This window comes from Phoenix dactylifera, chromosome 3 (genome assembly GCF_051530095.1).
Source record: "Phoenix dactylifera cultivar Ajwa chromosome 3, Ajwa_hap1_PhDact_Kaust_v1.1, whole genome shotgun sequence".
Classification (NCBI taxonomy): domain Eukaryota; kingdom Viridiplantae; phylum Streptophyta; class Magnoliopsida; order Arecales; family Arecaceae; genus Phoenix; species Phoenix dactylifera.
Window position 1 is genome coordinate 1,861,175 of NC_143192.1, and position 22,633 is coordinate 1,883,807.

General features: G+C 40.0%; 1 protein-coding gene across 1 annotated transcript; it reads left to right on the forward strand.

Moving 5' to 3' along the window:
• The first annotated feature begins 9,645 nt into the window (after positions 1-9,645).
• LOC103714530 (aconitate hydratase, cytoplasmic-like) lies at positions 9,646-22,633 on the forward strand. Its single transcript, XM_008801812.6, has 20 exons — positions 9,646-10,284; positions 10,395-10,499; positions 10,632-10,792; positions 11,396-11,488; positions 12,595-12,780; positions 12,917-13,078; positions 14,022-14,166; positions 14,317-14,459; positions 14,542-14,598; positions 14,710-14,789; positions 14,927-15,002; positions 15,542-15,727; positions 16,787-16,854; positions 16,948-17,066; positions 17,162-17,283; positions 20,880-20,978; positions 21,071-21,550; positions 21,686-21,784; positions 21,897-22,139; positions 22,246-22,633. Exons 1-20 carry the CDS (start codon positions 9,990-9,992, stop codon positions 22,318-22,320), a joined length of 2,994 nt encoding a protein of 997 aa, XP_008800034.4. The 5' UTR covers positions 9,646-9,989; the 3' UTR covers positions 22,321-22,633.

Sequence of the window (22,633 nt, forward strand, 5' to 3'; positions counted from 1 at the left end):
TCTTGAGGTTATGGAGGAGTGTGAGGTGACCATATCAAAAGAAAAGTTCGTCCTTAACGTGAGTGCTCTAGAATTTGCTATAATTTTATATGCAAAAATAAATTATTATGTCTATATAAATAATATTTTTATGTCTCACATATGCAATGCACATGCCTTTTTATTAGTATATTGATAGTGTGATCGCAAAAGAAAGGGTGATAGTCATAGACCTAATTAACATCCATTGCCACCATCTTGCAAGCATAATATATCGAAAATATATGAGTTCTCGAGTTGCAACCATGCATGCATTCGCATGATAAACAAGCCTACTAGTTTTCGATGAAAAGTTGTTGGCAATCTATATTTTGTCAAGCATTTAACTACTTCCTTTTCTATTAGTTGTCTACATATGAAAGATATTGATTCAATAAAAAGTGGAGCATGATGACTAGGTTCATGAAGAGGAAATGTTCTCTGAAACTACTTGTCTTCTTGGAGCTCCAACAACCACATTGATATGCCATATCTCGAATGATTAGGAGAGGATTCAATGCCTTCCACTTTGAAAGTGAATCCTAGGTTCTTCGGTGTTAAGCATGCGGATTTTTTTTTTTTTTAAAAACCATGGCTGAACCTGATCGGGTTGCCTATGTACCCCTTCATAAGGGGGATCAAGCCATACGTAGTTCTTTTTAAGTTTTAAAACGCAGCGGAAAAATCGAATCAAACAATTTAATTCATACATGCTTACAAGATCAAATCTAGAAATCAGCACCTTAAGAACACATAGGATTATGCCGGAATCGTTTAAACAATTATGCTAAAACTTTTATGCATGATTAACTATCAGATCTGAAACTTAAGAACTCTATTCCGATTAATCTCCGAATATCCATTGAATGGATTCTGGAGATATCTCCGTGAGGAGCCCCAAAAGAGGGTAAAACCTCGGGGAATCAGACCTAGATCTTGACACCATAATAAAAGATTAATGTAGGATTAATACCTTTTATGATGGATGAAACTTGTGGATCTGATCCTTGACTTCGCAGCCACGCACACGAATGGCCTCTACGAGAAGTCTACGCGAAGTTCCTGAAGAGATCCAATCCTGCGGAAGTGCTAGCTTGCGCAGAATTTCTTGAGGCTGAAATTTGATCTTCCAAACACTATCAACTTTTGATCCGCCTTCTTGGAAGAACTTGGAGGAAAGGTTTAAAGGGATTGAAGAGGACTTAGATCTGATCTAAAGACTCTTATCAGGGACCCCTAACACTAATGGCGCGATGGACTTAGAGGAGGAAGAAGTCAGCTAGATTGAATGCAGAATTTTTTCATGCATGAACTAGGGTTCCTCTCTTTTCTTTTCCCTTTTTTCTTCTTCTTTTTCTCTCTTTTTTCCTTGAATTCGACCACCAGATGATGGAGGTCCTTTTAATGTTGCTCTCCTACCTAACTTCATGCCAACCATCCCATATTTGTGGAGGATTTTGTGGGGTTTTGAATTTTGAATTCAAAATTCAAGTTCATGTGCCATTACATGATGAAGCTTGATCTAATCTAAACCATTCATCATGTTGCCACTTCCCTCTTTCAATTTCGAAATTCCCATGCCCCTAATCAGATTAGAGGGTCACGTGGTGATTTTGTGGTGATTAAATTCGAAATTCAACCTTAATTAGAAGTGAGATAAAGATAAGGATGGCATATGTCATGAAGAGAGAGAATTTGATCTTATCCAATTCTTTTCATGAATTTATCTCTCCATTTCGACCCATCTAATGATGAAAGAGGTCCCTGATGTTGCCAAGTGTCCCATGGCACCATTAAATAAATTAAATTAATTTTTAATCATATTAAAAATCAATTTATGGCGCCATGCATGGATATGTGATAAGTGGATTTCAAGATCCGAATAGTTTCAGATCAAACCCATTTAATTTAATTAAATCCTAACAATTAGAATGATTCAATTACCATGGGTTGAACCTAATCCAATTAGGTCAATCCCTAATTAAGCACAAATTTAATCTAATTTAATTTGGTCAACCTAAGTCCTCTTGATTCAGACCTAATCCAATCAGGTCAAAAACCCTGATTGAGCCCAGAATTGAATCTAATTCAATTTGGCTCATCCTTAGTCTAATTACTCAATCCAATTGAGTTCATTAGCAATCTAATTACTAATTAATCCTCTGATAATTACTTTAATTATTTTATAAGATAATTTTCCAATCGAATTGACCAAATTACCCCTGAATGATTCTTAATCATTCATCAGCCTTCTTGATCAATCAGGAATCTTCTATGCATGTGACCTCATAGGTTCGAACCTAAGCCGGTAGTATAGGAACGACTTCCTACACTAATCGATGTGACCATCTAGCAATGGTACCCGACGTCCGAATAGGCCGAATATATGCGAAGCAAATATTCTGGAACCCTGAACTATGGTTACTGTATAATTCAATCCCTTTGACTCTTAATGCCAGGATGACTTAGAGCTCACTGTCAACCCTATAATTAGTACATCCATTATGTGATTAACTTTAGATATCCCGTGACTCCTCACTGAGATTACCCTGGCCAAGGTTTTGCTAAATTAGTCACAAGACATTATCTCCTGTTTGCAGGAGGGGTCAATTCCATCTTGACTCACAACTGACTACGCAAGTACTTGACTGCACCCAGTGACCTTCCGTCACTGAATTAGAAATTCAGGTAGTCCGGTACCAAAGTACAGTGAGTTGCTTGCTAGTCACAGGTTGCGGTCTCAGGTCAGAGGGCCAAACTTATACCCATATCCACTCGGAACATCTCTCGACAGTAGAGCGTTCCGGAATTAGTCACGTTCAGTGAAATGTACTCCTACACTTCACCTGTATGGCATACCAGTGTCTCCACACTCCTTGGTTAAGAGGACAACCAACGTATATGTCATACAACGACCTAATCTCGATAATGTTGTCGTCCCAGTAACAACATATCATTTGGTCGCGAACAAGTTTAAGGACTCAGAGATAAATCCTCCTTTATCATAACATAAGTCCTAAGGACTTCATCATAGAAGAGTTCATTTGAAGATGAAATGATGAATAATGCCAAATAATACTTTATTAATTTGTCAATTCATTTACAAAATTCAATCATCAATATGCTGACGATTGACATTTAGGATACAATTCCCAACACACTTTTCTCCTCCACTGCTTTCTCTATTTACTTGGATTTAATCATCGCCAGGATCTCACACATGCAATATGTCACGCCCCGGATCCGGATCCGTGACACGGTCGTGCTATTGCCGACTACCGCCCGCAATAGCACGCAGCCTCATACCTGGGTAACAGGGTAGTCAAACCAACCAAATCTTTTCATATGAAAGCATTCTTAATACAACATGCTGGTCAGTACCCAAATACAGAGCTTCTATGTAGTTTATGTACACAAAAGTATACTTGCTTTACCCCAAAAGAAAGAAGCCCTGATACCAGATTAACGTGTCTCTGGCAGCTATCAGTGGTAAGGATCTGAAAGAAAAAGTAAATGAACGGATATGAGCTACACAGCTCAGTAAGTAATCCTGCATAATCCTACCGGATCAACCAGTAGGCTAAACATATAAATCAGGGTTTGAGAAGCTGACATGCATGTTTATCTAATAATCATCATGGCATAATATGTATGCAATTTAAACAAAGCAGTAGTGCAAATCACAAAATTTTCATGAAACCGTGCCCCCCCCCCCCGGCATGCCGTGGTCCTTTTTCTCTCGGATGCTACTGCGAAGTCAGACTCGACCACTGGCGGGGCCAGCTCAGTTACTATTCAGCCACTGGCGGGGCAGCTCAGTTACTATTCAGCCACTGGCGGGGCAAGCTCAGTTACTATTCAGCCACTGGCGGGGCAGGCCCAATTCCAATTCAGCCACTGGCGGGGCAGGCTCAGTTACTATTCAGCCACTGGCGGGGCAGCTCAGTTACTATTCAGCCACTGGCGGGGCAAGCTCAGTTACTATTCAGCCACTGACGGCTCAGTCATTCTCAGTAGCATCTTTGAGCCCATTATAGTGCCTCTGGGCTAGCTAAGACTTTATAAACTTACATGCATAATTAAAATATCAGTATCATCATGTTGTATACATAGCCATAGCTTCTGGGATCATGCAAGTTACTTATGCATTGTAACATATCATGCATGAAACATATATACTTAAAATAAATGCGTAGGAAACATTAATGACATGATCCATAACAGGATTAGGACAGGTTACTTACATTCTTCACTAATCATGCATACAATTCAAATTGTATAAAAAAAAACACTGGTTCATCTTATAAAACGTAATACAAGATCTACGATAGGATTAAGACAGATTACTTACTTCAATTCGCTTTCCAAATTGCTCAAGTCCAGGTGACAAATCCTTAATCACCTAAAACAACATAATAGGGATTACATTATTCCCCATTTATTTATTATAAAATCTCTTAGTTCATCATATTATGAATTTACTTGCTTGGATCCCATCCAAGGATTTAGCCCAAGTCCAATTTGAAGCCTTTGGGGTTCGATTTAAAACCAGATTGGGTCTGCTGGAACTAACTCAATTTAATTGGGTTCGGACCCAAATCAATTTGGGCTTAATTCGGTTCGGATTTGACCCAATTTGCAGTTTGGGCTCGTCCAGACTTGGCCCAATTTAATTAGGCTCGGGTTCAGGTTCAATTGGCTAAATCAATTTCTTATTATTGGGCTTAACGGGTTTCGGACCCAAACCCGATTCCGGCCCGTTAACCCACTCTTTTCTTTTCTCTTCTCTTTTTCTTTCTTTTCTTTTCTTTTTCTTTTCTTTTCTTTTCTTTTTGTTTCTCTTTTTCTTTCTTTTTCTTCACCGTTTCTTCTTTTTTTTTTCTTCTCCTTCCCGAAGCTTCCTTTCATCCCGATCTCCCATTCCTCCTCTTCTCTCCTCTCCGGCGAAGGGAGGTCGATAGTCTCCTCCTCACGGGGAGGGGGTCGGACCGCGATCGGTGACGCCCGCAGCCGAGCTCTCGGCTTCTTCGGTCGAGCCCGCGGCCGAGCTCTCGGCTTCCCCGGCCGAGCCCGCGGCCGAGCTCTCGGCTTCCCCGGTCGAGCCCGCACCGGCGACGCTCACGGCCGTACACGGGCAAGTCCCCTCCTCCTCTCCTTTTTCTCTCTCTCCTTGGTTCCGATCGGAAGCCCTAGCCATTTCGGCCGGTCCTCCGGTCTTCTTCTTCTCCTCCGGCCGGATCTACGGCCTCTTCCTCCTCTCTCTTTCTTTCTTTCTTTCTTTCTTCTTCCCTTCTTCCTTTTCTTTTCTTTGGTCCTTCCCTCCGGCACCACCACCTCTTGCCGGAGAAGAGGTGGTGGTCCGGCCGGGGCTGGCGGCCCTGTGAGTCCAGCCCGACCCGGGGCTTGTGGGTTTTTCTCCCTCTCCTGTGCCGGCCTCCTCCCCTCTGTTTCACTGTTGACACAGAGGGGGAGAGCACCCCACAGAGGGGTTTCTTTTCTTCTGTTAAACCCTACCCTAATGCTCCTTACCTTGGCCGGTTGCAGTCGGGCAGTACCTCCCCCTGGTAGTCCCTCCTTCCTCTTGGAGCTTCAGGGCTCCTTCGCCTTCGGCTCCAGGGCTTCGGCTTTCTCACTCTCTCGTTCAGTATTCTAGGGGGTCTGTCACTTGGGGTTGCCGGCAGAGGCTTAAATAATTTGTTTAGAGGATGAAACCCCCCTCTGAGAGGTCCCATCCTCTCCTTTCCTCCATACTCCGGGACTGGCCGCCGCCCCCCTGTCTCCGGCGTGCCGGCATCGGCTGCCAGCAGGGGGTGAGGTGACCCTTCCCTGTCAGTCTTATCCCTTCGTTTTTTTTTTATAACCATTATAATAACCATTATAATAATACTGCCCACAGTGAAATTTGGGCCCAACCCTTAACTGGGCCTATTTCTTATTGGGCCTAGTAGGTTCTGGGCCCGGACATTACACAATATGACCAAAATAAAAGAGGGGAAAAAATAGAAGCCTGGATTGCATCAAGAATAAAATAACAAATAAAAAGATGATGGAGCAGTTGCTTTTTTTTTTAGGTGATAGTGGAGTAGTTGCTTTAAAAAAATAATAAATAAAAAGAGGGAATCATTCATGAGGGGAAGAAAAGAGTATTGTACCAGCAGTAGAGGTTAGGCTATGGTGGAGAACTAGAGCTGGAGGCTTGCCCATTGTTGATATTCTAGTGGCAGGGGACTTGGAACAAGAGAAAAAAAATGTTCGCTTAAGGGTAGAGACCACTATATAGTCAAGAATTGGGTTGTGACTCTGAGATACAATCTCCAAAGTTTTATCTATGCTCTAAGTAATAAAGATGAGGTCAAGAAGTTCTAGATTCTTGCTTGAATTAGATTCAGTTTTTAAGATACATTCGGTTCGCTGTGTTGTTGTTTGGGCTCCAACCACTAGGTGAATCATTTCATTTGGAGATAATGCTTCCATCTCGAGATTTTTTTTTCTCTTCCTTTGCTCCAATTTTTTCTTGTACCATTTGTCGAGAATTCGTATCCCAAAATCTTAAGTTGTTAAAAGAAGCATGGCTAATAAACCATGCAACACCATTTGTATTAGCTAATGTGGGACTATAACAATCTTTCCCACTCTATCTTGTGACGTCCACATCATGGTTGCCTCCTACTCGAGACAATAGATACCCATTACTCATATCCTAGTCGACTCTAATATTCCTTGGTAAAGGGCTCACATGACTAATAAAGGTGGCGATGCACCACGAGCCTAATTCCGGTACTGCTTTGTTGCTGACTTGCAAACCAAAAATTTAAGTTGTTAGGCTCAAGCTAATAAACTCATGTAGCACCTATTTTCTTTATTAATGCAGGCATATTGGACACCTTAACACTTAAACACCAACATTTCCCAAACAACCATCTCCACTTGTTAGAGAAATTCGATGGTCATCAAGTTGGATTTATTGCTCCATGTGCAACCATTTCACTCTCTACCTCTATTCACTACTATTACCATTCGCCATATCTCTTACATTGCCTTGCAATAAAATTCTTCAAGTCATTCACAACAATAGCAGCTCATCTATTCTCATGAACAATGCAAGTTCAATTATTATTAATAGTTTTTTTTTTATTTTTTGCTACAACGAATGACTCATACACTTCTAGTATGAATATATCTAAAAAAGTTAAAAAGTAACAAGTCTTGGAAGAGTGATCATCCACATCCGAGACCACCCAATCCGCATCTCCATTGGCCTTCCTGTAGACATACTTGGCTTAAAAGACATCGTCTTTACCTACCATGGCCCAAATATTCCAGAGTAATGGATGGCAGCCACCCATACCACCGATGCATTCCTAGATCCAGCCGATCACCATAGTCGAGTCACCCTTAAGCAAGACTGTATTGGCCTATAGAACATGTCGGGCTTGACCCACACCAGCTCAAATGTTGCCCTCAGCTCTGCCTTAGAAATAGAAATGTCAAAAATCTGGCTTCCATCAGCAATAACTACCCTAGAGTCAAAGCCTCTGATTATGAAGCTTGCACTACCCCTCCTACCACCATCCAGCATGCATCCGTCAAAGTTAATCTTGAGGAAACTAGGGGTGAGGGCTCCCAAGTGAACAGTCCGTGGCACTATAAGAGTAGATGTAGAGCCCCAGATATCCCGAGCTGTTAAAGGCCTATCCGATGGACTTGTATGGGTGATCTCCACTGCCTGCACATGGGCCCGCTCTATAACAAATCTAGAAGTAGAATTGCTTTCTCTAAAGGTCCGAGCGTTCCTAACTAACCAAATATGGTGGTAAGTAATATAAGTTGCCCCAATGGCCCAATACCGGATTTGAGAAGTGGCGGCCTACTGTCTAAGTGCTTGGGTGAAAGGGCCTAACTAGCACTGAGTATTTGGCGAGATATCGATGAGCCTCCAAACTCTCATAGCTCGATCGCACTGAAACAGGACGTAGTCCATGGTCTCATCCACCTGGCACCCTGGGCAGTGTGGTAGGATGCCTAGTCCATGCCTGCTCAGGACAGATCTCATTGGTAGTCGGCTCGAAACCACCTGGTAGAGGAACAAGGCAACCCTCGGGTGAAAACTGAACCTCCAAATTCGAGTGCAATCTTGCCTCGAGTGCTGTTCACACTAAAGAAGGCTGTAGATGTCTCTTACTCTGACCTAGGGCTACAGGATGCACACCAAACTCTCACATCCAAACCAGCACTCTCTAGAACTGCCAGTGACTGGACTCTCTCCGTGAGGTGCTCACCAAACAGATAGCCGATCCGTCTAGTATTCCACCCTGCCCCGTTAAGGTAGAGGAGATCGCAAACCCGTAGACCTCATGGCCTCAACGTTGACCATGGTTGACCGCATCCTAATTGGGAGATTCAGCAATCATCGAGATCCCATGGATGCGACAGACAGGATGTTGTCCATGTGCGAAATATTCACATATGATATTCACGTCGTACTCTAGCCAGTTCCTTCTGGTCGACCCACATGCCCCAATTCTCTAGTGGTGGATAAGCTCTTCCACCGGATATACACAAAAATAGAGAGGAGGCAGGAAGTAGAGGAGGTAAGAAACAACAATACTCTAACAAACTGAGAGACAATTTTTTTCTCTTTTCTGAAAATAATACTGACTTAGGTATTGGAGAGTCCCGTCGAATATGTTCTTTAGGGAGAACTTTTTTTTTCTATACTGTTTTAGATTGAAGTGCTACCATCTAATAAGAATCTATACTGAACAGCCAACCATTGAGCTTTCCAATATCATCACGTTTTGCCATGGTGCACAATCCTGTACCGGATAAACAACAGTAGGTAGTTAACAACTTGCCAACGTTTTAATGCATTGGGGAGGAAAGCAAACGTTTCGAACTTTTATGGTGGCGTCAACCCAGAGTCGTGCCCCTATTTACTTTTAATTTTTTTTTGCTGAAACATTACTTTTAATTTTCCTTGAAGAAAAGTCCCGCTAGAATGTGGCATGGGCCCCGACACGAAAATTTAAGTCAACGTGACACCTTCTAGACCGTCCAATTTGGGCCCACTCGCTGCAAACCCGGTCCCGATTCCCGAACGATATAATTGATATGGTTACACCGAACATTCCTGTTGAACTCCGTTTATGCTTACTCGTGGCCTCGGTTTCCGACGTGCAGCAAGAGAAGCTCGAAACAGGCGTATTTTTTTCGAAAAAGGTACGTTCATTCATCAAAATTGCCATTTTTATGGAGGAGCGGTCGCATTTAGGAGACGCCTACGAGCACGAACTATTGGCCAGCGCCGCATCACTGAACGCCACGTCATATATCCGTGGACCCCACCATATTATTCCTTAGACCCAAGCTTCGGGGACCCAGTTGGACAACCCAGATGTTCCATTACCACGTTTCAGCTGAGGATTGGTAACCTTGTTGGGCGTCGTAGCAAATGCCAAGAGTACGAGACTCAAACGGCAAAGCTGGGCGTTCTTTTAGGTCGGTGACATTTGTGTGTCCCATTTGAGAATAAGACACCCACTTCTGCAACCTCCGATTCCATCTCTGAGTATGCTGGGACCCACGAAACATGGACAACACGGCGATATCAAAGCTGGGCGTTGTTTTAGGCCGGTCACATTTGTGTGTCTCATTATTTTTTCATACCAATACGAGCACGCGAGGGCGGCGCTCCGGAGAAATTTGACCTTTGCGGCCATGTCATGGGCCCCCAAAACCCCGTGGCGCGCTCCAACCACGAGTCACCTTCTCCTTTCTCTTCGTTCTTTCCCCCTCTACTCGCTGCGTCTCTCTTCCCCCCATTATAAACCCACCATCGTCCCTCTCCCCCCACCTCGCCTCCTCTCTTTCCACTTCTCTTCTCTGTTGTTCTTTAATTTATTCTCGTAATATAATCGTCGTCCTCGACGCACTATTTCTCCTACCCCCGGATCCGCCTATAAATAGGCCTCATGACTGTGATAGCTGGGGCCCTCACCCGATCGTCGTACTCTCGCCTTTCCTTCTCCCTCTCCGCCGCCGCCGCCAAGTCCTCTTCCCACCTAACCTCGCCTCCTCCGTCATCTCCTCCCTCCCCCTCAAACCCTAACCTAAGATCTCATTGTCCTCCACCGTCTTCTCCGCCGTCGCCCGTCTCGTCGTTCGCTCGGCACTTCGGGGACTGGCGGTCGCCGCTCAGCCACCGGGCCCAGATCCGCTCATCCGCCGCCGTCGCCGAGCGCTTCGAGCGCCGCTTCGCCACCATGGGTATCTAATCTGTCTTTTTATCCTTCAGAACTGTTTCTTGAATCGGATTAGAGATGGATCTGATCTTGTTTGATGGTTTGTTGGTTCTTGATGCGCTTCTTGATCGATAGCTACCCGGAACTCGTATGAGAGCATCTTGACCTCCCTCTCCAAGCCTGGAGGAGGCGAGTTTGGGAAGTACTACAGCTTGCCGGCGCTGAATGATCCTCGGATCGGTGAGTCTTTTGATGGCTTTTGGTGGAATCTGATGCGGACTTTTCTTTTTCTTTTTTTTTGTTTTCTTATTTCGAAAAGGATTTTCTTCTGATTCTATGGTTGGACGAATTTGGGAAATGATGGTGTTTTAGATCGGCTTCCGTATTCTATAAGGATTCTTTTGGAATCGGCGATCCGGAACTGTGACGAGTTCCAGGTGACAGGGAAGGATGTGGAGAAGATCTTGGACTGGGAGAGCAGTGCCGCAAAGCAAGTCGAGATTCCCTTCAAGCCTGCTCGTGTCCTGCTTCAGGTACTTATCTCTCTCCACTTCATCCTATTTCCTCTTTCAAATGTTATGCTAGAACATTTTCGATCCAAAGTAGTTTCTTGATTTTCGCTAGTTTATTAAGGAGTCATCATATTACTCTGCTTCAATTCGATGTTTTGTTTTTTAAATAAAATTTATTGACTGTTTGTCAAGCTGCCTCTTTTCCCAATTGGAAGTCTCATAGTTCCCTTTTTTTTCTTATGGAAAATTCCAAGGGAAAAAAATTAATTTTTGACAGAAATATCTATGCTACATGACAAGGACCTAAATGAACAGTTATATAAACTCTAAAATCTCATTCTGTTGTATTGTCTTTGTCAAAAAGGTTGACCTCTTCCTTTTTTTCCTTACGGGTCTACTCATGCTTCATTTATTGCTATATTTATCATTTTACTTTCTACAATTCAGCAAAATTGTCTCATTTGTTAGGAAATTCTTAAATTATTTTTTTTGTAAAGGATATGTGACAGCGCTGTAGTTAATGTACTGTATTTCATTTGAAATTCTTGGTTGGTTTCTTTTATACCACTTCCGGTCTGGATACTTAACAAAAGTGCTCGGGTGTTTTATTAACTTTTCTGTCAGGACTTCACTGGTGTTCCAGCTGTTGTTGATCTTGCATGTATGCGGGACGCTATGAATAAACTAGGCAGTGATTCAAATAAGATCAACCCATTGGTAAGTATATGTTGCTCTGCGTCACATGTATATTCTAAAAGTAATTTCAAGCAATCCAGATTTAAGTTAGATATGTGCTCTACATTTTTTTTTCTTGGACTTGTCTGTTCTGATATGATGTATTTTTTTTTCTAGTGTTGAAAGATACTTTTTTTTTGATACTTTCTTTTTACTGATAAAGAAGACCTTATCAATTACCAAACCTTCCATAAAACTTAATATATCTTATTCAAGGATAGATTTTCTCATAGTTGCTTTTATTTTATGATTTTCTGGTTATTTCTGCTATTTGCTATGCTGACAGCTAAGATTTTTGTTAGGAAAGAATAGCTACTTGGCAACATGGTGATGTTAGCCCTGGATGCATGGTTTTGTAGATCTTAATTTTACTAAATGAAATGTTGGACATGGGGACGGGGAGTTTGTTAGGTCTTGAAGACTCACTTGTACTCCTATCATTTGACAGTTAAAACTGGTTATCTGCGATTCTATGCAGTAATTGGAATACAAAAATTATAAAATATTAGTTTGTTAAGCTATGTATTATAATTATAAAATAATTATACAAAAATTATAAAATTATAAAATCCCCTGAGGAGGCGTTGGAGTAGAACTAAGGTCTGCTGCATGAGAACCCCTATTCTACAGTTTGAGTTCATGACTTAAATGATTGGGTTTGTATGACAGTTGCTGTTGGATGTGGTTGCATGGTCACTGGTACCATCACGCCTATTCAACCTTGTCTAGTTTGGTGCATCTGAAGCCTTTGATTGGTTGATCGTGTCATTTCATTCACCTGGCCTGAAATTTTGTCTGTACAAAATTGCAGAATTAAAAGAAATTTTTAGTCTATGGGGTATATTGACATCTGCTGTTAGTGATATGTAGCAGCAATAAAGTTATAAAATGGGGGAACAGAATAAAGTTGAGCTTGCTAGCACTGTTCATTTTATTAGTGATTTGTATGAGCAAGAGATTGAAAGAATAATGGCAAGAAATTGAAGGTGCATTTTAGTAGCATATATATTTATTGATATGATTTTCTTCTTCTTGTTCCAATTTGTCCTTTTGGGTACAATTTAAGACTTGAAAGTTTTTCTGTGCAGGTTCCTGTCGATCTTGTCATCGATCACTCAGTGCAGGTTGATGTGGCAAGATCAGAAAATGCAGTTCAGGCTAATATGGAACTTGAATTTCAACGCAATAAGGAAAGATTTGGATTTTTGAAGTGGGGATCCAATGCATTTCATAACATGCTTGTTGTTCCACCTGGATCTGGTATTGTCCACCAGGTAATTGGCTTTTATTGGTCATGAAGAGTGTGGAGCAGCTGTTCTAATTTTAAGCTATGATTTATGAAATGTAATCTTAAGATGATAATTCTACCTTTCTATTACTTGCTTAAAGTTCTAAAATGATGTTTTGTAGGTCAACTTGGAATACCTTGCCCGTGTTGTGTTTAACAATGGGGGGATTCTATATCCTGACAGTGTGGTAGGCACTGACTCGCACACGACTATGATCGATGGATTAGGCGTTGCTGGCTGGGGAGTTGGTGGAATAGAAGCAGAAGCTGCAATGCTTGGTCAGGTAAATAAAGTTACTTTTTAGCCATTGAACACTATTTCTCAGCTTGTTCTATGCTTGCAATCACTTTTCTCTTGTCTTCATATTCTTGACAAATCATCATCTTTGCTTTCTTTGTTGGTTTGTCTGTGTGTTCATGCATACATAAAGATTTCATATCCTTCTGGAATGTTTATGTTTTAAATGGCTAATCATTCTTTTCTCTACTCACAACACATCTTAAACCATTAACCACCTTTGCCTACAGTTCGACTGTAAAAATAACTGAACGATGGTTATGATGTCTGAAAATGTAAGCCTTCTGTTATTTATAATGATTTCCTGGCGTGGAGATAATGTGCACATACATTTGGCATTCACTATTTTCTTTTAACATTTCTCTAATCAAGAGACCTAAAGCAGTAGGAAGATTAAAAAGCTCCTCAAAATCAATAAATAACCACATAATTGATTGCTTCAGATTGAAACTTCCTCCTTTGCAAAAGATTCACCTTCAAATTCCAACGTGTTCATAACAAATATGTAAATGGGTTAAAAAAGTGTTGGAAAGGTTGTTTTGCAAACAGCCTGATAAGTGCGATCACAAATCCAGCTTTAATAAGGTTATGAAACTTCCCCAAGTATGTCAAGGGGTAATAACTTCCATGCATTTACGAAAAGAATCATGGTTGGGCGACATGCTACCTTAGTCATTTCTTTATTTGGTACCTGTTTGCACATTTTTGGTCATTGTATTTATTTGCAATTTATTGTCTGTGAAATTTGGTGTCTTACCTGACCCGTAAAACCTTGAACTGTTTGGGTTAAACGATGTCTGGATATGCTTGTCAACTGTTTTTTGTTTACGGATGCACCCTTTTTTTCTATTTTCTCTCCCCACTCCAAGTGATGATCACCAAAAATCTTGCAGTTTATCACTATAATTTTTATTTTCCTCTTAGTGCAGCCAATGAGTATGGTGCTGCCTGGAGTTGTTGGGTTCAAATTATCTGGAAAATTGAATAACGGTGTGACAGCCACCGACTTGGTTTTGACAGTAACACAAATGCTTCGGAAGCATGGTGTTGTTGGAAAGTTTGTGGAGTTCTATGGTAAATGGGTGAACCAATCTATTCCCTACTTTTTTTAAAAGTCTTCTCTTCAGATTGTTTTTGCAATTATTTCAAATGTTTTCAGCATTATCCACTGTGTTTGTGCTCGCTTAACTTATGTCTTTAATCACTTATGTAACTTATCTACAGGGGAAGGCATGAGTAAGCTATCTCTGGCAGACCGTGCCACTATTGCAAATATGTCTCCTGAATATGGAGCAACAATGGGTTTCTTTCCAGTAGATCATGTCACACTGCAATACTTGAAACTGACTGGCAGAAGCGATGACACTGTAAGTCATTGTTACCGTCTGCAATTGCTATTATGGTAACCTGTTTTGTTCAAGGAATAATAATTATCTTGACAACTTTTAGGTGGCGATGATCGAGTCCTATTTGCGGGCTAATAAGATGTTTGTTGACTATAGCCAGGTATCTCTACCTTCTGATGTTAAATTGATAGCTTGTTTAATTTGATTTAGTTTATTTATTGTCTATTTTGTAATGCATACTTGCTGAATGAGTTTTAATTTCTGAACTCAGCCCCAAACAGAAAGAGTGTACTCATCTTATCTAGAGTTGAATTTGGAAGACGTGGAACCATGTGTATCAGGGCCTAAGAGGTCAGGGTCTTTTTATTTTGGTTTAATGTGGATTTTTCTTTGGGGGCTAGCACAGAGTTACTATTTTGCAAGCTTAAGTTAACTAAATCTCCTGTTTTCTTGTACTGACCACTTTTCTCAAATAATCTGCTTGGCAGACCTCATGATCGAGTTCCCTTGAAGGAAATGAAAGCAGATTGGCATTCATGCTTAGATAACAAAGTAGGATTCAAGGTAAGGCGACTGGTATTTTGTCTTTTCCCCCCATGGATACAGCACCGAAACTTGCTGTCATTGTAAATGGATGTCGTTATGTCCATTTTGGCTGCCTAGAAAACATCAATATCACCTTGTCTTAATCTATGCTGTACTGACCTAACTGGATCGCTAATGTGCTTTTCTTGTTAATTTGTGTCGACAAACAATGCTGTTCTCATTATGTCCACACAATTATTAATAGGAACCTAAGGATGATGTACATTCTTTGAATCTCTCTGTCTCCCTCTCTCCCCATGTGTTTGCATCCATGCACGCACCCGTGGGTGCCCACATACATGTAAAATGAAGCAGTGTTATGCATTTTGTGGGAATTGTCTAGCAGATGGCCCATATATACTTGTTTCATTATTATCATGTACTTACTATCACAAATCTATTGTAGAGTTTCTTTTGATACATAGTTTTATAAGAATAAAGAGATATGCACAATATTTGCAATTTAGGTTGGAAAATGTTGTCGTGTTTTATAATGTTGATCTGACATGATGTTGCAGGGCTTTGCTGTGCCAAAAGAAACCCAAAATAAAGTTGCAGAGTTTTCTTTCCATGGGCTGCCAGCTCAGATAAAGCATGGTGATGTTGTCATAGCAGCTATCACCAGTTGCACAAACACATCAAATCCTAGTGTAATGCTTGGAGCTGCGTTGGTTGCAAAGAAGGCTTGTGAACAGGGACTTGAGGTTGAACACTACCCTCCACGTTTCAGCATGGTGTATCTTTTAATTTGTGTATTAGTTTCTTCAGGTGACTGGGACTTCAATATCAAAGTCTTGTTGATAGTTACACCACATAGCATATAGTTCGTTTAGCTTTATTCATATGACAGTAGCATAATACGATAATGGCCAAAACACCTCATAAGAAAGAGATAACATATGTATATTTTCTTACATTTGCTTTAATGGAAAAACAACTATCATATACAGACATACCTCATCCTTCTGATATCACCTGTTGAAGAGATGTACTATTCGAAACATCTTCACTTTGATGACATTACAATCTATTTGCTTTCATATTTTTAAGAGCCCAGAGTTTTGAACATTCCCTGATATTAAATTACATACTGACAGTAGCAACTATTGTCTAATGACATGGCGATCTTTTTCACTGCAGTTTCTTGCTTAAGGATGATCAGTTAAGATTGTACTAATTAGCCTGTAGGTATTCTGTCACATCCATACTGTGATTAATGATGAAAAATCTCTCATGCATTTCAGCCTTTCAATGTAACAGTGCACCAAGGGTAAGCTCTAGAGGATGAGTATATGATAAAACTCATAGATGTTATCATACAATTGAAAGAATGGAAAAAGAAATAATGAAAATATATCTGATTGGACATATGTTAGCAAACAACTAAATTGAGTTGAACATGGTCATCATTAATTGCTTACCTTCCAGTTACAATGCTTCTATGAAATAATTTAGCAGCCAATGGTAAAAACAATGTGTCTTCCTGAATGTTTTTCCTAATACTTTGCTATCTGGTTCTTTGCTGGAATTTTGTTTGTTTTCTTCACGTATTTGACTATGTATTTATACCCAACAATTGTTTTCCTTGTTGGTTCCTATATAGTGTAATAAATGGCCAAGTTGATAGTCCATCTATGATGCTTGTAAGTAAATTGTTAAATAGGAGAATGCTTGCTTGTATTTACAAATTTCAAATATTTATTTGCAGATCCCACAAGATTTGTTCCCTGGTTGTGCTAATGGTTTTTGTCATTGTGGATCAGGTAAAGCCATGGATCAAGACAAGTCTCGCTCCAGGTTCTGGAGTTGTGACCAGATACTTGGAAAGGAGGTATTTTTTGAAGATCGTAAAGCAGAGAATTATATTTTATATTTAAATTTCTCAATTGTGCCTAGCCTTACATGCTGGGTTCTGCCTTTGCAGTGGTTTGCAGAAGTATTTAAATCAGCTCGGTTTCAATATTGTTGGGTATGGATGCACAACCTGCATTGGGAATTCTGGTGACCTTGATGAAACAGTATCAGCTGCTATCTCTGAGAATGGTAATGTTTCTGTTTATTGATTGACATAGTTAATTGTCCTATCTTTGCTACATGTTCATGTATATGTAGTTCTGAAGTTGGTTGTGTATTTGCAGACATCGTTGCTGCAGCTGTGTTATCTGGGAATAGAAACTTTGAGGGACGTGTACATCCTTTTACTAGAGCAAATTATCTTGCTTCCCCTCCTTTGGTGGTAGCTTATGCTCTTGCTGGGACGGTACGTAATCATAGTAGTAGTTCTGCCATTTTGTGCCAGTACACTGATGGCCTGAATGCTTGCTCATTTTAAGCTGCGATAAAGAATGTTTGGCTGGTCTGTTTCCTAATTTATGGAATTCTGGTTATTTTACATTCTGATTAGCCATTTTATTAGATGAATCATTTCCTTGGCAGTTCATATTATATCTGGACATGTCATCAACTAAAATCTGTTTAGAGTTCTTTGGTTTCATATTTTATGCCCCCATAGACATGGTACTGTTATTTATGTTGCTGATGATTACAATTACAAAACATTCCTCTATGGAAGCACTATAGGAAGGAACTATGTATGACCAATAAAAGCGGCAACCACCACAATTGGGCCAATTATTTGTTCGTGGACTGATAAAATCAGGAATTTAGATGGCTAAATTTAGTTACAGTTTTAGGATTTTATTCTGAAACTTGCTGTAGTTTTCATATTAGATTGTAGGCTTTCTCCTCCCTTTTAGTTGGTTTTTCTGTCCTAATATGAGTGGATTTATTGTCTAAAATGCCTATGTCAGGTCTAGGTTGGGTTAAGAAAGCTTTAATTCATGATACTTGTATTTCAAGTGATTTGAATGGCATTTCATCAGGGGCAGAACCAGGATTCATGTCCTTTTTTTGGGGGGGGGGGGCAAGTTTCTTAATGATAATTTATCTAGATGCATGCCATATATAATATATGATTTGCATCATAAATTAGACTTTCTATAACATGGCCAGCTAATTGATTCTTTTTTTGAAAATAAGGAATCAAAAAGTTTAGCAGGGTTAAAATGAAGGACAACAATTTCAAACATGACATCATAGAAAACAATGTATTTCAAGAGGTTATGAGATAGCTATTAGTCTTCTACTACGTATCCAAAGACTTGGCATGTATGCTGAAAATGTGAAAGAACAGAGGTACAAATAGATGCATCAGCATATGGTGAAAGTAATTAAAACCATGTTTCTAACAAAACTTGTTCCCACATAAGATAACTTCACATATTCTAGTGAGATATTTTATAACATGTTCGGAAAAACTGATGCAGTTATTAAGGTAGTTGGACTCCTTAATGCTTATATTGAGGAACTTGGGCAAGCAGAAGCAGGGGAGGCAATCTTTTGCATTTTGTGACTATGAGGGAGAATATTTGAGAGGAAAAGGGTAGGAAGACTGCCCCACAGAGAGATATCAAGTTCTCCGCTACTACTGGACAAAGAAGATAAGCAGATTTTTTGAGGGTTTTAAGCAAATGGTGGAGATTCTTTAAGAATTTTTATTTTTTGGTCTCTTTATCTGGTTAGATATGGACAGGGAAATTTCTAAAAAGACAACATTTGACACAGTTTTAGGGGAGTGGGGTAAGAAGTTCCCATATGTGGAAGGAACATGGTTGTCTCCTTTGCATGAAAGGACATGCCTTCATACATGCATGGGGACTGGTGGATCGTCCACTGCACAGCTCTCAAAGTGCTCCATACTTTGTCATCCATCCATCTGCACAAATTTCAAAGCAATCAGTGGACGATCCAACGGTCGCTGGGTGCGATGGATGGCATGACCTTCTTTCGTGTGTAGGATACTATCATGATTCTGTTCGGAAGTAGAGGATGTGTGGCGGGGCCCATGAGATTTAAAGTGATTGCCATTAAACAGAGTGATGCATAGATTGAGGAACTGTTTCAAGAAGGCCATCCCTGGAATGCAAATAGCCAGTCTGAAAGAGGAGTCTTCTCTCCTTTTTTTTTTTTGCCCTCTTTTGTGTTTGTATTTTTTTTTTGAAGAGGGGGGGGGGGGGGTCCTAGATACATCTGCATCTCCTCCATCAGTGATCTTTTATATATCGCCTTACCCTCTTCTCTCTCTCTCTCTCACACACACACACACACACACACACACAGAGAGAGACACTTTTCTGACTGTCACAATAGGATATTCAGATCCATCCAGATGTGATAATCTATTTCAGCATGTAACTATAAAATTTGTGGCCCAACACTAAAGTGCTGTGTCAGCAACCTAGTAATATTTGAATAGCTGCATTGTATGTGTTTTATCTTTTTTCATTCTCTATTATAATCTTAATGCAATCCAAAGTCTCAAAGGGAATCTTCTTATTGTGGTGGGGTTGGGAGGATCTAGATATATCTCCTCCACTGTTGATCTTCTATATTTCCCCTCACCCTTTTTTACTCTCTTTCCCATGTTTCTGTCACCGAGAATATTCAGATCCATCCAGATGTCAAATCTATTTCAGCATGAAGAATATTATTCGTGGCCCTGTTGCTTAAGCGTTGCATCACCAAACCTAGTAATATTGAAATAACTACACTATGTGTGTGTTAATTTTTCCTTTTTGTCATAATCTTAATGTAATCAATTGTAGGAAAATGGTGTCTAGCGGCCTTGTGTCATAATATCCGGTCCAGTGTTGTAAATTGTACAAAGTAGCTGGTCCAATCACTATAATAACTTGTGTCTTTTTTTTTAGTACCTTATGACTACAGGCACAGTTTGGAAGTATCTTATGACTATAAGAATACTTGTATTTCTTCCCCATTGACTGCACTATGAATTACAATAATGAACTAGGTGTTCAGCAACCAGTAATTAGGTCCTAAGCTTTATTTTATCATGGGCACATGATGCAAATTCTGTAAGTGGGTAGGCATGCAGCAAGATGATGGATACATGAAATGTTATGCAAGAGAAGAGAGAGAGAGAGAGAGATGAAATATGAACTAAATTCTTCAAAACAAAGCAATATGAAAGGAAGAATAAACTTGCTGGAACCAGTTGAGAAGAGGAATCCACATTAAAACAAAATTCTAAATTTAGTCAGTGTTCAACTAAGTTGTCAACTATGACTTGATAGACGTGTATCTAACATGTATCCACATTGTATAGTGATGATTAGACAGTCATGTGATACTATATTGAGCATATGAAATATGCTGCACAGAATTTATGGTTTTTGATGTTCTGGCACCTGTTTCTGTCGCTGTGTAAGATTTTGTCTGTTATAAAGGACCAATTTTTCTTTATAGTGATTATGTCACAAGTCAGTCCTACTTCTACCTGAATGCACAAGCAAATCTTAGCCTGTAATTATATCATCTATAGCATGAACATACATTAGTGTAGCTGTTAATCAATGTATATGTTTGCTTGTTTCTTGAACGTATGATTTGACATCTGGGTTTTTGATGCTTCTGAAAACTTATGTTTGTTGATGTGTAAGAAAAATATATCTCCTCAAAACAATTATTTTTAGTTGCTAGCTTATAATTGTGGTATTGATTTTCATAACCATTTCTCTATATCATGAGTTCAATAGGCAGTATAACAGTTGTTCTTTGGCCAGTGGTATTTGATACATACAGGAATCATGAATCCTAATTCCTACCTGTGTTACTAAATTGTCTAAACTTCTACTTTGCCTGATGCTGTTTACTTTTCTTAGAAAGTACTCCCTTCTATTATGATTCTAATTGAAGCTGGTAGTAAGGGAGTGTTAGGTTTTCAGGATCCTAAAATTCAGATATATATGCCTTAACTAACTATGAGTTACTTTTCAGGTTGATATTGATTTTGAAACAGAACCTATAGGTACCTCGAAAGATGGAAAGAAGGTTTACTTCCAGGATATTTGGCCATCCAATGAAGAGATAGCAAATGTAAGCTATTCAGCCATTGCTTTCTGTTTGTACCAAGATGACTCATCAGAAACTAACACAGGCTTCAAATTTTGAGATTTGAATTTCTTCAGGTTGTGCAATCCAGTGTGCTTCCAGACATGTTTAAGGGTACATATGAAGCAATTACCAAAGGAAATCCCATGTGGAATCAGCTATCAGTGCCATCCAGCACACTCTACACATGGGACCCTTCGTCAACATACATTCACGAGCCTCCTTATTTCAAGGACATGACCATGTCTCCTCCTGGTCCGCATCCTGTGAGGGATGCATATTGCTTGCTAAACTTTGGAGATAGTATCACAACGGACCACATTTCACCAGCTGGGAGCATTCACAAAGATAGCCCTGCTGCCAAGTTTTTGATGGATCGAGGTGTTGAAAGGAAAGACTTCAACTCGTATGGTAGCCGCCGTGGTAATGATGAGGTGATGGCAAGGGGAACATTTGCCAATATTCGTATTGTGAACAAGTTTTTGAAGGGAGAAGTAGGGCCTAAAACAATTCACATTCCTACAGGGGAGAAACTGTCTGTATTTGATGCTGCTGTGGTAACTTATACAAAACCTTTCAGATGTTAATTTTTAGGATTTCATATATTATTGTTAAATTTTTGTATATCATTGTTGCTCTAGTTCTAATATTTTCCAAAATGCATTACTTGAGTAATTATGCATTGTGAACAGAGGTACAAAAGTGAGGGGCATGACACGGTCATTTTGGCTGGTGCGGAATATGGAAGTGGAAGTTCTCGTGATTGGGCTGCAAAGGGGCCAATGCTGCTGGTAAATATTTTGTAAATTCCTTTCTTTGTCAGCACGAAAAACAGTCTTCCCTGGGTATCTGTCTTTACCAACCTACTATATCATTGGCATGTTTTTAAATGGTTGGTTGCAGGGTGTGAAAGCAGTGATCGCCAAGAGCTTCGAGAGAATCCACCGTAGCAACCTTGTGGGCATGGGAATAATTCCACTATGTTTTAAGCCTGGTGAAGATGCAGAGACCCTTGGCTTAACAGGCCATGAACGTTACACCATTAACCTGCCAAGCAGTGTGAGTGACATCAAACCTGGTCAAGATGTCACAGTTGTGACAGACAATGGCAAGTCATTTACATGTATTGTCCGCTTTGATACTGAGGTATGAAGAGAATTGCTAGTGAAATATAATGTTATTAACAATTTTTGCTAGTTGCTGCCATGTTTGGAGGTTGTGCATCTATTCACAAAGCTTCTTATTGATACAGGTTGAACTGGCATATTACAATCATGGTGGAATTCTGCCGTTTGTCATTAGAAATCTGATCAATGCGAAGCATTAGATCAAATGGTGTCTGGACATGAAGGTAAAATGAGGGGATATGATCTTGTATAACAGTGTTGTTATTCGTTCAAGGTGTTTCAGTTTTGTGCCTTGTGGCATACAATTTATGTTCTGTAGTCTTGGGTTTTTTATTCAAACCTGCCCAAGAAATAAATAGCATGAACGGGAGGAAAAGGACATGCGAGATGGCCAGGTGTGTTATTGAGATAGATGTTTCATATATTCGCAGCACGAGACGCGTACGTTGTGTGCTTCATGAGATTCATGTTCATTATTCACAGTTAAAATGCAGACCATCTTGATTTGTCATA